This window comes from Centruroides sculpturatus, unplaced genomic scaffold (genome assembly GCF_000671375.1).
Source record: "Centruroides sculpturatus isolate CEXI.00-Female unplaced genomic scaffold, Cexi_2.0 scaffold84, whole genome shotgun sequence".
Taxonomy (NCBI): domain Eukaryota; kingdom Metazoa; phylum Arthropoda; class Arachnida; order Scorpiones; family Buthidae; genus Centruroides; species Centruroides sculpturatus.
The window spans coordinates 78,630-92,366 of NW_019384316.1; the positions used below are offsets into that span (position 1 = coordinate 78,630).

Consider the following 13,737-nt stretch of genomic DNA (forward strand, 5'->3'; position numbering starts at 1 on the left):
AATTTTAATATAAAAACGTTTTAAAATAAGAAGTAAGTTTTTGTATCCTGTCTCCTACTTCCTCATCCGCATCCTCTTTCCTCTAGTTGCATCTCTCTTCTTCCGCATCCTTATTGACATTTTTCTTTCATTAAATCCTTATCCGTACCCTTCTCTTTCCACGTGTGTATCTGTAATTTCTTTTATGAATTCTCATCCGCATCTTTCTCCTTCCTCAGCATCATCTGCATCTTCATCTGCGGAAAAAGATGCGGATGGAGATGAGGAAGAGGAAGGAGAAAGATGCGGATGGAGATGAGGATGAGGAAGGAGAAAGATGCGGATAAAGATGCGGATGGAGATGAGGAAGAGGAAAGAGAAAGATGCGGATGGAGATGAGGATGAGGAAGGAGAAAGATGCGGATAAAGATGCGGATGGAGATGAGGAAGAGGAAGGAGAAAAATGAGGATAGAGATGAGGACGAGGAAGGAAAAAGACGAGGATAAAGATGTGGATGGAGATGAGGAAGAGGAAGGAGAAAGATGCGGATAAAGATGCGAATGGAGAAGAATATACAGTTTTATTTGCTTCAATAACAAATGAAGATATAGAACTTTTATCTATTGTAATAACAAATTAAAACGAGAGAGAGAGGGAGAGAGATGATGTAGTAATTAGATATTTGTATTTTTATGCACGATTCGAGGAATCCTTAAAGAAAGATCCTACCAATTGCTAATCAGAAAATTAATTCGAATTAGTGTAAAAAAAAGATCACAGATATTCTTCTTATGCAAATATTTGATCGATTATGTATCAAGCTGTGAGAAAATTGAATTTAAATCAACTCTTATAACTAGATATTGATCAGCGACAACATTTAATTTGAATATAAATCCATTTTTCATTTAAAATAGAGTAGAATGAGAGTCATAAAGATCAAAATTGAAATATGCTTCTAAATTCAGAATAATTTTAATAATTTATTTTGACTGGTTTAATAAACTGAAGCAATAAATTCAGCTTAAAATTTGCTTGTGATTCGAGTAAAAATAAAGAAAAAGAAGAAAAAAAATCATTAGTAAACAGTCTTAGAATTGTTTATTACCTTTTCGTGGTTTTATATAAGGAAAAAATATATGTAAATTTTAAAAATTAATCGCTTGAAAAGATAAATATTTATCACTCAATTCCTCAGGTCACATATAAAAAACGAGTAGAGAAACTTTTTAATTAATTCCGATTCAGTTTAATAATAAAAAAAATAAATAAATTTATCATTTTCTCTAATCATAATATTAGAAATTTAATTAAAAAAGTTCTTTTCTTATTTCATATTCTTTGTTAAAGTAGAATCTAAACAAAGACATTCGTATTTTTACATGTAATTAATCGAAAAGTTTTATCTTCACATTCTAGTAATTGTGTTTCGTTGTTTTTAAGGGCGAGTTAAAAGTATTAAAAGAAAGAATTTAAAGGTTCGATAATTGCTTTCTTCTCACATTTTATGCATTAGTTAATTTGATTTTTTTTTATTTTTCCAGCGCATTTCTTGCAGATAAAAAAATCAATTGGTCAAGCTGAAAGGAAATTGCATTAATGCGATGTGAAAACTCGTTTGTATCTTTTCTGCTTACGTAAAATTTAAATTATTAATCATAGTAACAAGTAAAAATACTGGCGAAATTGTTACTAGACTTTACAGGCATTCTTTATTTGTTTTTTCAACCCTAATAATTGCTACCATTACTATTAAGTCTTCAGATTGGGCTAGGGAGATATTACGAGGATAAGGGCCATTTCTCTCGAACGAATAGCCCGATTTTCCTGAAAATTTCTACGGATATTTATATCTAATGTATAAATTTCCCTGCAAAATTTCAAAAATTTTCGACGAAAGGAACAAGAGTTATTAAGCTTCAAATTGGATGAAAAAATCGTGATCACCCCCCCACACAGTAACATCCCTAAAATCTTTAATTTATTTTTGGAATTTCTTGATGTTTTCGAGTCCAAAAATGTAAAAAACTCAAAGGGTCATTTCAGTATATTTTCTTTAAAAAAATGTATAAAAATAGTTCTTAAAATATTCTATTTTTAACTAAAAGAAAATGGATCCGGAGATGGCTAAAAAATCCAATTTGTCTTTTTGTGAATGGATAAATATATGTTTTTGTTTTATTTGTAGAATTTTGCTGGGATAGAAAATTTCCTAGTATATATAATAATAAATTTGCAGTGTTGTAGGCATAGATAAAAAATAAAATTGCGATGTTGTACGTACTTGAACACATTTATCTCGTTTTCTGGTATGAAGAAGATGACGTTTATCGGATAATAAAATGAAATATTGTACCTCCAGCAATATCTATAAATGGACCAAACCATCAAACAACAACAGCATTAGAAGCAATGCATGGTTTATGTTTCAATCCTGAGATTTAGAAAGATTTTTTTTGTGTTCTTTTGTGATATTGGTTGTAAAACCATGATAAATAGAACAGCAAGCAATCACACGCTTTTCTACTGTAGAAGAGTATAAAAAAAAAGACAGAAAATAACCTGTAAACAAAATAAATAAGTTACATTACTTAACTATGTACAGGAGACTCGCATCTGGAAGAAGAGAGAGAGATGCTCAAGAAGAGAGACTTTAGGAGGTATGTTCATACACGTTTCTCTTTCTTGGATTTGTTCCAGATTCTGTTAAAATGGGTTATAATTACAACTAATGTTAAGATATTTTATAACGGTTGCTACATAAATATCTGTGGAATGTTTAATTTCTGACTTTTATGTTTTATCTTACGAGTACTCTAAGAATACGTAAAGAAGTCTTAGTAGTACTAGAATTTCGTCTTTAAATATATAAAAATGTATTTATTATTGTTTTATATGTTAATTATTATTGTTATCTTGTATAAAATGATTGAATTTATAAAAGAATTTTCATTGATAATCAAGAAAACACATCGGATGTTGGAGGGATGAAATCGGATGTTGGAGAGATGAAATCGGATGTTGGAGAAGTTTCGAATAATATTTTACTGTAAGAAATTTGATTCAAAGAGCTTTTAGAAGCTTNTACGAGTACTCTAAGAATACGTAAAGAAGTCTTAGTAGTACTAGAATTTCGTCTTTAAATATATAAAAATGTATTTATTATTGTTTTATATGTTAATTACTATTGTTATCTTGTATAAAATGATTGAATTTATAAAAGAATTTTCATTGATAATCAAGAAAACACATCGGATGTTGGAGGGATGAAATCGGATGTTGGAGAGATGAAATCGGATGTTGGAGAAGTTTCGAATAATATTTTACTGTAAGAAATTTGATTCAAAGAGCTTTTAGAAGCTTAAAAACTTTGAAATTTAGTAATTTTTTATGTAGAGCCTTGAAGATTNTTCAAAGAGCTTTTAGAAGCTTAAAAACTTTGAAATTTAGTAATTTTTTAAAGGCAAATAATAATAATAAAAAAAGATAATTTATTTTAAAGAAAACAGCAAACTTGTTCTCATATTCCTCTATAATTTTTCATCTGATAAGAGAATCTCTATATAAATACCGAATAAAATATATTTATATTTATATAAGTAAAATAACATATTTAATATTAATTAATTACATATTTTTACTTAATATTTTCGTTAATTTTTAAAATTTACTTAATGATGCGATCGTATATTTCAACTCATTAATGAACACAACGCAAATAATTAGGCGATTTATAAGCTTACTAAATGGCTAAAAAATTGAAGATAAAAATAGAATTACGACATTCTCTTTCAAGCATTTTAAAGGTAATTTTTTAATAATTAAAATGATTTAGTAACATAACTTAAATCATTTTTGATTTTCTCTCATTCATTCAACATGATAATTGCTACTATTAATGATAAAAATAGACGGTAAATTGCTTGCTAATTTTAGTTTATGTTTTAATTTATTTCTTAATTTTTTTTCCTATCTGTATTAGAATTTATTTTATAAACTTATTACCATTTCTATAAAAATATATCTAGCAAAGATTTGCTCAACTTTCCAGGCACGTCATACGTTATGAGATTTTATTAAAAAAAACACTTTTTATATTATTAATTAATTATAAAATGGCCAAAAAGGTTTAATTTTGAGGGTATAGATGAGTTTTATAAAAGATTACAAACGTTAATAACGAGTAAAATCGTCATTAACAGCGACCCTACTCGAGATGCGATGCACGATCCTCCCCTCTATCTCCCCACCCCGTTGACCTTTAACCACCAAAATTTAGTAGCATCAATATCCATATTACAGAAATCTCCCTGCAAAATTTCAGAAATTTTCGACCAAAGACACAGGAGTTATTAAGCTTCAAAGAGAATAAACATAATTGTATCACCAATCTCCATATAGAAAAATCCCTAAAAAATTATACCCTTAAAAAAACGAGAATATATTTATTTAATTAAAATAATCTTTATCTTTAAAAAATATATATGGAAATTTCTTTTATTTTTACTTATTAAATCGATAGTATTCTGTCAAGGTCATATAGGCTATATATATTTATACTTAAGGATGTGGAATCAATTTATAAGTATAAAACACGAAAATTTTGGAGGGAAAATTAACGAATTTACCTGGAGGACCAAGGGCGCCATTCGTCTTGAACAGGAGATATTGTAGTGCTGCTATAATCATCATCTCCAGAATGATATTTCGGAGTGGATGCTGCGGATCTATCATGATCTTGAGTGGTGGTAACGATACTATTGACACTTTTTCTGTTATCGTTTCCGGTTAAGGGATTGTTATTGATCTCTAAAATATTTAAATTACCCTTTTAAAGCATTAATTAAATACTATAACATTAATTTATTCGACATACATCACGTATACATTCGATACAAAAGCCATTATTATGTTATAATTTAAAAATGAAAGCATTAAAAGTTTATGAAATTGCTTTTCTACGTTAAGCAACACGCAAAAATAAAAATTTAAACATAAATTAAAATCAAGTTATGTGACATTCCTAGAGTGTCCTTGTGCATCCCAATTGAAAACCACTATCCTAGTTTCATAAAACCCTCTGATTGTTGTTTTCTAGTTAATTGAAAATTTTATAAAAATTTAAACATAAATTTTGTTGCAGTATCAGCTTTTGATTCTGCACAATGGTCACTCCATTGAACACTGCATTTGATAAGCTTTGACAACTCTCTGAAACTTTAGTCAGCTCTTTGTGATACATAATCAATTGCTGTAATTAATGTATGAAATGAATTTCAATAAGAATTATTGATTTAAATTTCATATGCTGTTGAGTATGGTTCAGTTTCCAGTTTACTCTTCTGTAAATTTCTTCCAGTTTTTATCTTTCAGCATATTTTTACTATCAATAAATATTTGAACTATTTTTTTAATTGTTAAACTCTCTTCCTAAGATCTGAAAATGGAACACCAAGTATGGTGGTGTTTTGCCTACTGGTTTTCTGCTAACTGCTCTGAATAGGAATCTTTAATTTGAATAATATCTTATACAGTCGACCCCCCCTGTAACACGGTAGATATGTTCCGAGTTTTATGAATCCAGCTTTTACGAGTACAGTCAATCACAGCCCGGCACGTATGCAGTTTATAGACTACAGCTGTTTGAAAGGTTTCCTTCCATAAAATTAATCGATTCTAGACTAATTCAACTCAACATTTCCAAAATACGTATAATTTTTTGGGAATAATCCATATAAACTATGCTATAAACAAAAAATTGTAGGATTACTTACCGAGTGTGCACCGTTCAACTACGCNCTATTTAAATCATTCATAAATAAACATAAGATGTGAATACTGAATAAAAAAAGCTCAGTTAAGAGAATTTTATTTATTTACTTTTTTAACACTTAATTTTTAAATTTTAAACCACTTAATAAGCTTTAAAAATAGAATATTTTTTTTCTTACATAAAAAATTCAATCTCCCCAACCAGTTGATCTTTAACCGTCAAAATTTAACAGAATTAACGTCCCTAATATACGAATTTCCCTGCAAAATTTCAAAAGATTGCGACGAAAGGCTCAGGAGTTATTAAGCTTCAAATTAGGTGCCACCAAGAACAGTAACAGAAAAATCCTCCAAATTTGTCTACATTTCTAAATGTTTCAAAGCCACACAAGTCGAAAAGTGTATAAATATTAGAAGATTTGGGTCATTTCTCATCGCTACCATCGTTTAAATTTAGAATATTTCGTTTACTAAACGTATAGAAAAGTAAATAAAAGTATAATCTTACCTCCTAAAGAATCTTCTCTGGAACGAGAACTTGGGCTACTGATTATTTGATTTTCCCATTCTTTCAATATTTCTAAAGAAAATTATTCGTTATTAATAGATAAAATAATTGGTTATAAACGATTTTTTCCACTCTTACCTGACGTATCTCTTAAGAGAAACAGTGTTTTTGATCCTTCCACGCAAACAGTTTTATATAAAACTTGAGCTGTTAAATCGGGTAGACACGTATCATAAAGGGCAACTACAGCGTGTAGTAGATCACTGGGTGATGCTATCTTCAAGTGAATAAAATAATATTCAATTTTATCATCTAATAACGATAATTTAATAATGTAAATATGCTTAATTATCCTCAAATTTTCTTTTCTTTCTTTTCATATTTATATATGTATATGTATATTTCGTATGTTGCGTGTAATTTCGTTACCTAAATTCGATTTCTATAGAAGTATAAAGTTGAATAAATAATGAAAGCATTTATTCAACATGTACTTGTATACTCATTGATTTCCTGAACAGTTGAAAAATAATATCTAAAAATCTATTAGTATTTTATACTTTATTAACTGAGTTAATTTCAGTTTATAATAAAGTAAAATCGTGTTAATTTGTTCTTTTTTTATACTTAAATTATGATGAAATTCTTAATGATTTCTTCACAGGAATGTCGACAATTAAAATATTTTCGATCATGTGATTTTTCTATGTACTGTTTACGTTAACGTTAGCAAGTTATATCGACCCAAATACAGCTTGGACAAGTATTGATCGTTTAGACTGCTGGAAAACTTAGTAAATGTGTGATATGACGTCATCCTGTGTCCACGATGGATAGGAACTTCCGTAGAAAAGCCGCAGTCTTTAATAATAAGGAAGGAATCACTCTTTTTTCCTTCTTCCCTATAATAGAACACGTTCTCCATTCTAGACTCTACTACTTATAAAATTTTTAGGTTAATACGTGTTTAATAATTAATTTGTATTAATAATACAGATAAATTTACTTTAAAAGTAAAAAGTTTGACTCGAAACTCGAAACTGCTGCTGTAACGATTGTACTTTAAGTGCCTTAGTGTTTCACCTGATGCTCTTTTGCTTACTTTAATGAAACGAGTGGCGACTCAGCCTATTGATTCTATAGTAGAAGCTTAAGGGCAAAGAACCTTATCGAAAAATACATGAGTTGAGATGAGAGAAATGTATCAAAGAGTTTTAGAGATAACGTTATGAGTTTGTTGTTATAGCATCGTTATATATGATAACTACTTCAAACTATAGAAAGTTTTATTAAATTTAAAACTTTTTCTTTAGTAAATATACAAAGAAAACTAAAAAAAAGCTCTTAATATTATTCACTCTGTATTTGTTATATGAATTAGAATTTCAATTAATTTTAGTGTATTTTCTTTTCATTTTAATTTTAGATTAAAGTCTTTTTTTTTCTCATTTTCTATTAGTTTGTTACATTAAAATATATATAAACTATATCCACAAATAATTTAAATAAATTTATTAAAAAATTTCTCAATATTATTAAATAAAATATTATCCAAAATGTAAAAATCGAATTGATAACTACCCTGTAAAAGCATCTTTCCCTCAAACGTTAGAGTAAAGCAGGGAAGCCGAACTTACTTTTTCTTATTAATTACGTATTCTATCGATTTAATATAAGAGTTAAAGCTTATAAAATGTAAATTTAAGAAAAGAATAAACGAGTAAAAATTTAATATATAAGTTTTATTCCAGTATCTTGTTAAACTTTATAAAAAAATTCATATTTCTCTTGTTAGTTAGGGCTATAAAAGCAGTTTTTACAAGAAAAAACTAGTAATTATTTCACCAGGAGAGATGTAAGTGAAAATGCTGAGGGATTACTTGTTGGACACACAGATTATAATGCTATATTTAGTTACTAATATGAGAAAACCATCTGTTTTATTCTTCAATACTTTCTTATACAACATAATCATTTTATATATTTTTAAAACTAAGTGAACTTGACACCACATTTAAAGTTTAAATAACAAAGTAAAGTGCTTCTTCTCTTTAAAAATAAATCAATAATTTTAAAGCAGACATTAATATAAAGTGAAATATAATTTGGCATCAATCTCTAGAGGCTGATACACATCATCTATTGCTCTCTAGAGATTCTAATGAAAATTTCCGTTTAGTCACGTATGTTTCGAAATATATAAGAGTTTATATTATATTTTTTTACCTTTAATTAAATTTAATAAACGAGAATATATAAGGGGATAATCATAAATATTATTATATCACTCTTACAGAACATGAAACTTAATAGGGCATTCTACATTGCCAAGTTTTATTGCAACAAGCAAGAGGTATTAAATAATACCTCTTGCTCTTGTACATAAACATTTTCCATTCAATTATTCTCATCTTAAATCATTAGAAAACTGTCCATTAATTAAAGTAATCGAGAAGTTTTATTAGATTTTATTGTTCGTATTGATAATATATATTTGGCTTTCAAAGAAATGATGAATTGTGTTCTACTCTTACATTAATTCTTAAAAAAATCGATAATAAAGTAAAAGTACTATTGGAAAATTTAAGTTAGATAAAGTTTTTACTTTTAGAAAAGTCGTTTAATAATTAAATACGACTCATAGAAATGTTATTAGCCTACATCTTCTCTTATGAAAATAACAGGGAATATATAAATATATATTGAAATTAACCATAAAATATGTAAATTTAAGAAGAATTTCTTTAGAATTAACTTGAAATGATACCTTATAAAGTAAACTGTAAACAAATATAATTTTCACGAGGCATAGTAAAAAGAAATGCAAATATTTTAACATAAATTAAGATGGATCGATTCGTTTAATAGATTCGTAAGGATTAAAAGTTACTTTAAAAATATATATATCTTTAATTCATTGATTGAATATATAAATATAAAGTTTTCTTGTTTGCTTACGGATCGAAGGATTTAATATAAATTATTTTTTTTATATAACTGATAAAGCTAAGAGAGCGAAAAGAGATAGCCAAGATGTCAGAATGAAAATATATTGAATTTTGTTACACATCCAGAAAGATTTGATAACAATTTAAGAAGTTAAACTGTCAAGAGATACATTTTATATTCTGAAAATTGTCATAGGTTATGTCTAGCCTAAGGTGATGCTGAGGAGAAATCAACATCCGGATTAAGTTTGGAAACTGATATTTAAATTGTAAAAATGTATTTTAAATTAAAAAGTCTACTTTATAAAGCCGAAAGGGCTTGGTTATAAAAGATCTTTTTTTATAAATTATGTAACAAGAGAAACGGTGTCGTAATACTAAAAAAAAGAAATAGCTTAAGTGTGTGTGTGTATAAGATCAATCTTTGTTCCTTAAACCTTTCACTAAATGTAAACATTTCTCTCCTACTTTTTTCTAACATTAACCAAGTGAGAAGTGTTCAATAAGAAAAAAAGAAGAGTATGGGTCATTTACTATTTGTTAACACAGCATCAGATCTGATCAAGTGGATACTTTTAAGAGACGAAATGTAGTAAATTATAACAGTAAAAAAAACTTTATTTTTTTTTTCTATCAAATTTTTTAACTAATTAGTGATTCGGATTAATAAATAAAAATGTTTTTTTTACAGTAATATTTAATGGGTGTGACTGTCATCGAGATTTTTCTTCTATGACACATCCATTATGTGATTGTATCAACGTGTCTTCCTCTAGGGCAAAAGGGGTGTGACATGTATCTAGGCATCATCCATTCGATAGCAATTGTCAAATTCCGAGAAACTATGTTTTTAACGTTTTATTTTATCGATAAAGTATTAAAATATTCCACTTTCTCTACATGTTTGGGATTAAAATATATTTTCAATACGTATCGGAAAATTGTTTCCTCATGAGATTCTACTGAAATATATTGAACGAATTTACAAACCAATTCGAATAAATTCATATTCTCTAGCGTATTATTCTATCAAATACATTAAATTCTTGAAAGTTTCAAGATTATAAACCGCTAATTTCACTCTAAACAAAGCAGAATATATATATATATATATAGAAGTTAGTTTTAAGACAAATATATACTTAATAATATTAAATAATAAATTTATTTCTAAAAAGTCTAGATAAATTAACATTTTTAGGAGTTCTTTTATGGTCTTTTACTGTAAAATTTATTTATGTATTAAAGAATTAGAGCTTAGAAGAACGAAAGTTTGGCTAAACATTGCAATTAGACATCTGTTGACAACGTGAACGACCATTTTACAACCGTCATAAAATTTTGTCATCTTCTTCCTCTTCAGAGATGCTATCTTATATATAAGAGAAAGAGTAAAAGAAACTTTTTACCCTTCTTTTTCTTTATGATAAAAGGCAGGGAAATATTGTTTTAAGTGAATAAACTTAATAGTTTTTGCAGCCAAGTATTTGTGGCATCGTCACAATACTCGGTTGAATTCATTTTAAAATATACGCTCTCGATTTTAGTCGTGCCTTACGCCTGTAAATCATACTTTCCCTCGTGGCACTAGTGCCATGAGGGAAAGTATGATTTACAGGCGTTCATCTCATCTATCTGGAGGAAAAAAATTGTTTTAGATTTGTAATTAAGTAAAATATTAATAAAACTAAATATTTATTATTATTTTAATTAGAATTAATACGTTTAACAATGTATCATTTATCGAACTTTCTGTAGTAAACGTGTAGAAGTCATTTCGATTTGCTGTGCTTCTACATTTATGATCATTTATTTACTTTATTTGGCTAGGAAATAAAGAAAAAAAAAAAGGGAAAATATTCCAATATTTTATTGGATAGCACGTTTCGACTTCTACTTTATTTCTTACTACTGAAAAGGTAAATCTTCACTAACCATTTCAGGAATTACGAGAAACTAGAGATGCATAGGACGAAAAGGAGAAGAAATTATCGATCAAAAGATAGCTAAAAATGTGTTATATTATAGTCTAAAATATCAGCGTGTTACGTCTTGTTTCCTATTATTACATGATTTAAATATTAATAAATATACCCATACAAAGTTTAGATTGTCAGAGATTGTATCTCGCTTCCGAATTCTGTACAGCAACAGAAAAATAAGAAAAAAAAATATTAAGCCCACGCCCATCTTCTGTTAAAGCAGGTCTCTCACGAACATGTCACGTTTTGCGTGACGTACAGTCTACATCCAGAATAATTTATTTGTCAGTATACCCAGACAGGCTTGCAAGAATATGTGAAAAATAAGAAGTAGTCTACTATTGCAGCTATAAACGCCTTTAAAACTTTAATTAATAAATAATTTCTTTATAAATATAATATAAACAAGTCTAAAATTTATTAATTTAAATTATACAATTTGTTTATTTTAAGTTTATTAAGAGATTAAAGGAGTTTTTTAAGTTTTTCTGGAGGTTGTCTTTCTGCACAGTTGGTTATAAGAGAGAGAGAGTGAAAACTGTAATAATTTATTTGAAAATTAATTTATTAAAATAATAAATTTATAATAATTTAATAAGAAATTTAAATAATTTAATTCATAAATTTATACGCTGTTTAATGTATAGAAACATAATTGGAACGATTACTTTATTAGAGGAAAGGAGATAGAAGAAAGTCATTTGTGCATTTGTTTAAATTACTTTAATAAAAAAAATATTATTAACTCAGTTTTTTTTATTATTATTATTATCTTTTATAATATTATTTTCAGAAAATATCAAAAAAAATTTTTTTCTGGAATAATTTAAATATTCCATATTTAATTTCCTATTTTTTTTCTAATATAAGAAATTTTAAGCATTTATCAAATAATAAATTATTCGTTATTAATTAAAATATTCTAGGATTTTTAAGATCAAAGCATCTCAATAATGTTTAATTTTGATTTAATAACGTGATTTTATTTGAATTTTTTAAAAAGAAATGACGAGAAAAGTGAGAAAACGGGATTAATCAAGTGATGCTGATGCAGAAAATGATGAGGATGAATTGATTTTATATCGGCTCATTTAGATATAGAAAGTAATGAAGACGAGGTTAATGTTGTAGAAAATTATGAAAATAAGCTGGTATAGAAATGCATGATGTAAAAAATAATGAAGATAAGCTAATTTTACATCTCTGATTATCATTATATTCTAAAGTATCATCATCCTTACGCTACAAAACATCCCCCCTTCTTTCTCACAGCATCCTCTTTTTTCTCACAGCATCCCCTTCTTCCACACAGCATCCTCTTCTTTCTCACAGCATCCCCCTTTTCTCATAGCATCACATTCTTCCTCATAGCAACATCTTTACCACTTCAGTATCATCACCTTATCCTCCCTAACTTCATCATCATTTTTCACGTAATATTAATTAAATAAGACAACAAAAAATACGCCACAAATAAGAAAAAAATTCCGTAAAAACGATACAAAAATCTATAAAAAAATCACCCAGAAATCAATTATCAAAATACCAAAAAAAACTAGAATAAATATTCCAATTTCACAGAAGGGATGATGCTGAATTAAAATTCCACATTCACACTCATCAATCACACATATTAAATCTTTCAACATGTCGAAAATAATCAAAAAAAAAGCTAAAATTGGGTCAAAAAAACACCAAGATCGATCTAGTGACATACAAGAGAAGATAGTTACGCAACGTTTCACGTATACTTTACATCTACTCGTACCAATTCGTACGACTGGTATAGACTTAAATAACACGAAAAGAACAAATTTCCAATTTCAAAACCAATGTTTAAACAGAAAAAAACAACATAAATTAAACAACACAAGCATCGTTTACATTTAAAAATAAATAAATAAATAAAATAAAATCGATACGAGTGATAGAACACGTGTTCAAAACGAAAAAAAAACACACACACTACTCACTACGAAATTTATCTAATTAACTGTACTCATTCCCCCTATTCGAACGTACATATTTATTAATTATTCGCACTAAATTTGTATTAAATTAACAATAAAACTAGTCTTGTAAAGGGGGGAAGTAAGTCTCTCTCACCTGTTCCGAATCGAATCCACCTAAATTTAATTTGCTCCACTCGTCTATATTGGCAAGTCTTGACGTTTTATCACCCCTTACGAACTTAGCAAACTCGACAGTGACGGGCAGTGCCGTTACCACATCGCCTTTCTTTCCTTTAAAACGTACGCGATCCGCTATAGATACGGACAACATGCTAGATACAAACGTCCTGCATCAACTGATCCACCACTCCGGCCTTTTAGGCCCTTTACGGCCTTCTAATAACGCCATCTAGTGTACGGCCATCTTGATTTTCTATCCCGTTCTTTCATTGGTTAACTTGTTTAGTGTTTGGGTCGATAATGTACCGTAAGAAGTGATTCGTTTCTATCGAATTTTTGAATTAATTTAAAAAAGAACAAATAAAATTAAGTGTTTTATTTGAATTTTATTTAAAAAATATTATTTATATATATA

General features: G+C 27.8%; 1 protein-coding gene across 1 annotated transcript in view; it reads right to left on the minus strand.

Annotated features, from left to right (window-relative positions):
• LOC111623293 overlaps positions 1 to 13,516 on the minus strand; it is a 22,507-nt gene extending 8,991 nt beyond the window's left edge. Inside the window, exons 1-4 of the mRNA XM_023365818.1 lie at positions 13,297 to 13,516; positions 6,399 to 6,537; positions 6,261 to 6,332; positions 4,609 to 4,789 (exon numbers count right to left, since the gene is read on the minus strand). Of these exons, the coding sequence (XP_023221586.1) occupies positions 4,609 to 4,789; positions 6,261 to 6,332; positions 6,399 to 6,537; positions 13,297 to 13,473 (569 nt within the window). The 5' untranslated portion in view covers positions 13,474 to 13,516. The remainder of the gene's footprint in view (positions 1 to 4,608; positions 4,790 to 6,260; positions 6,333 to 6,398; positions 6,538 to 13,296) is intronic.
• Positions 13,517 to 13,737: the final 221 nt, after the last annotated feature.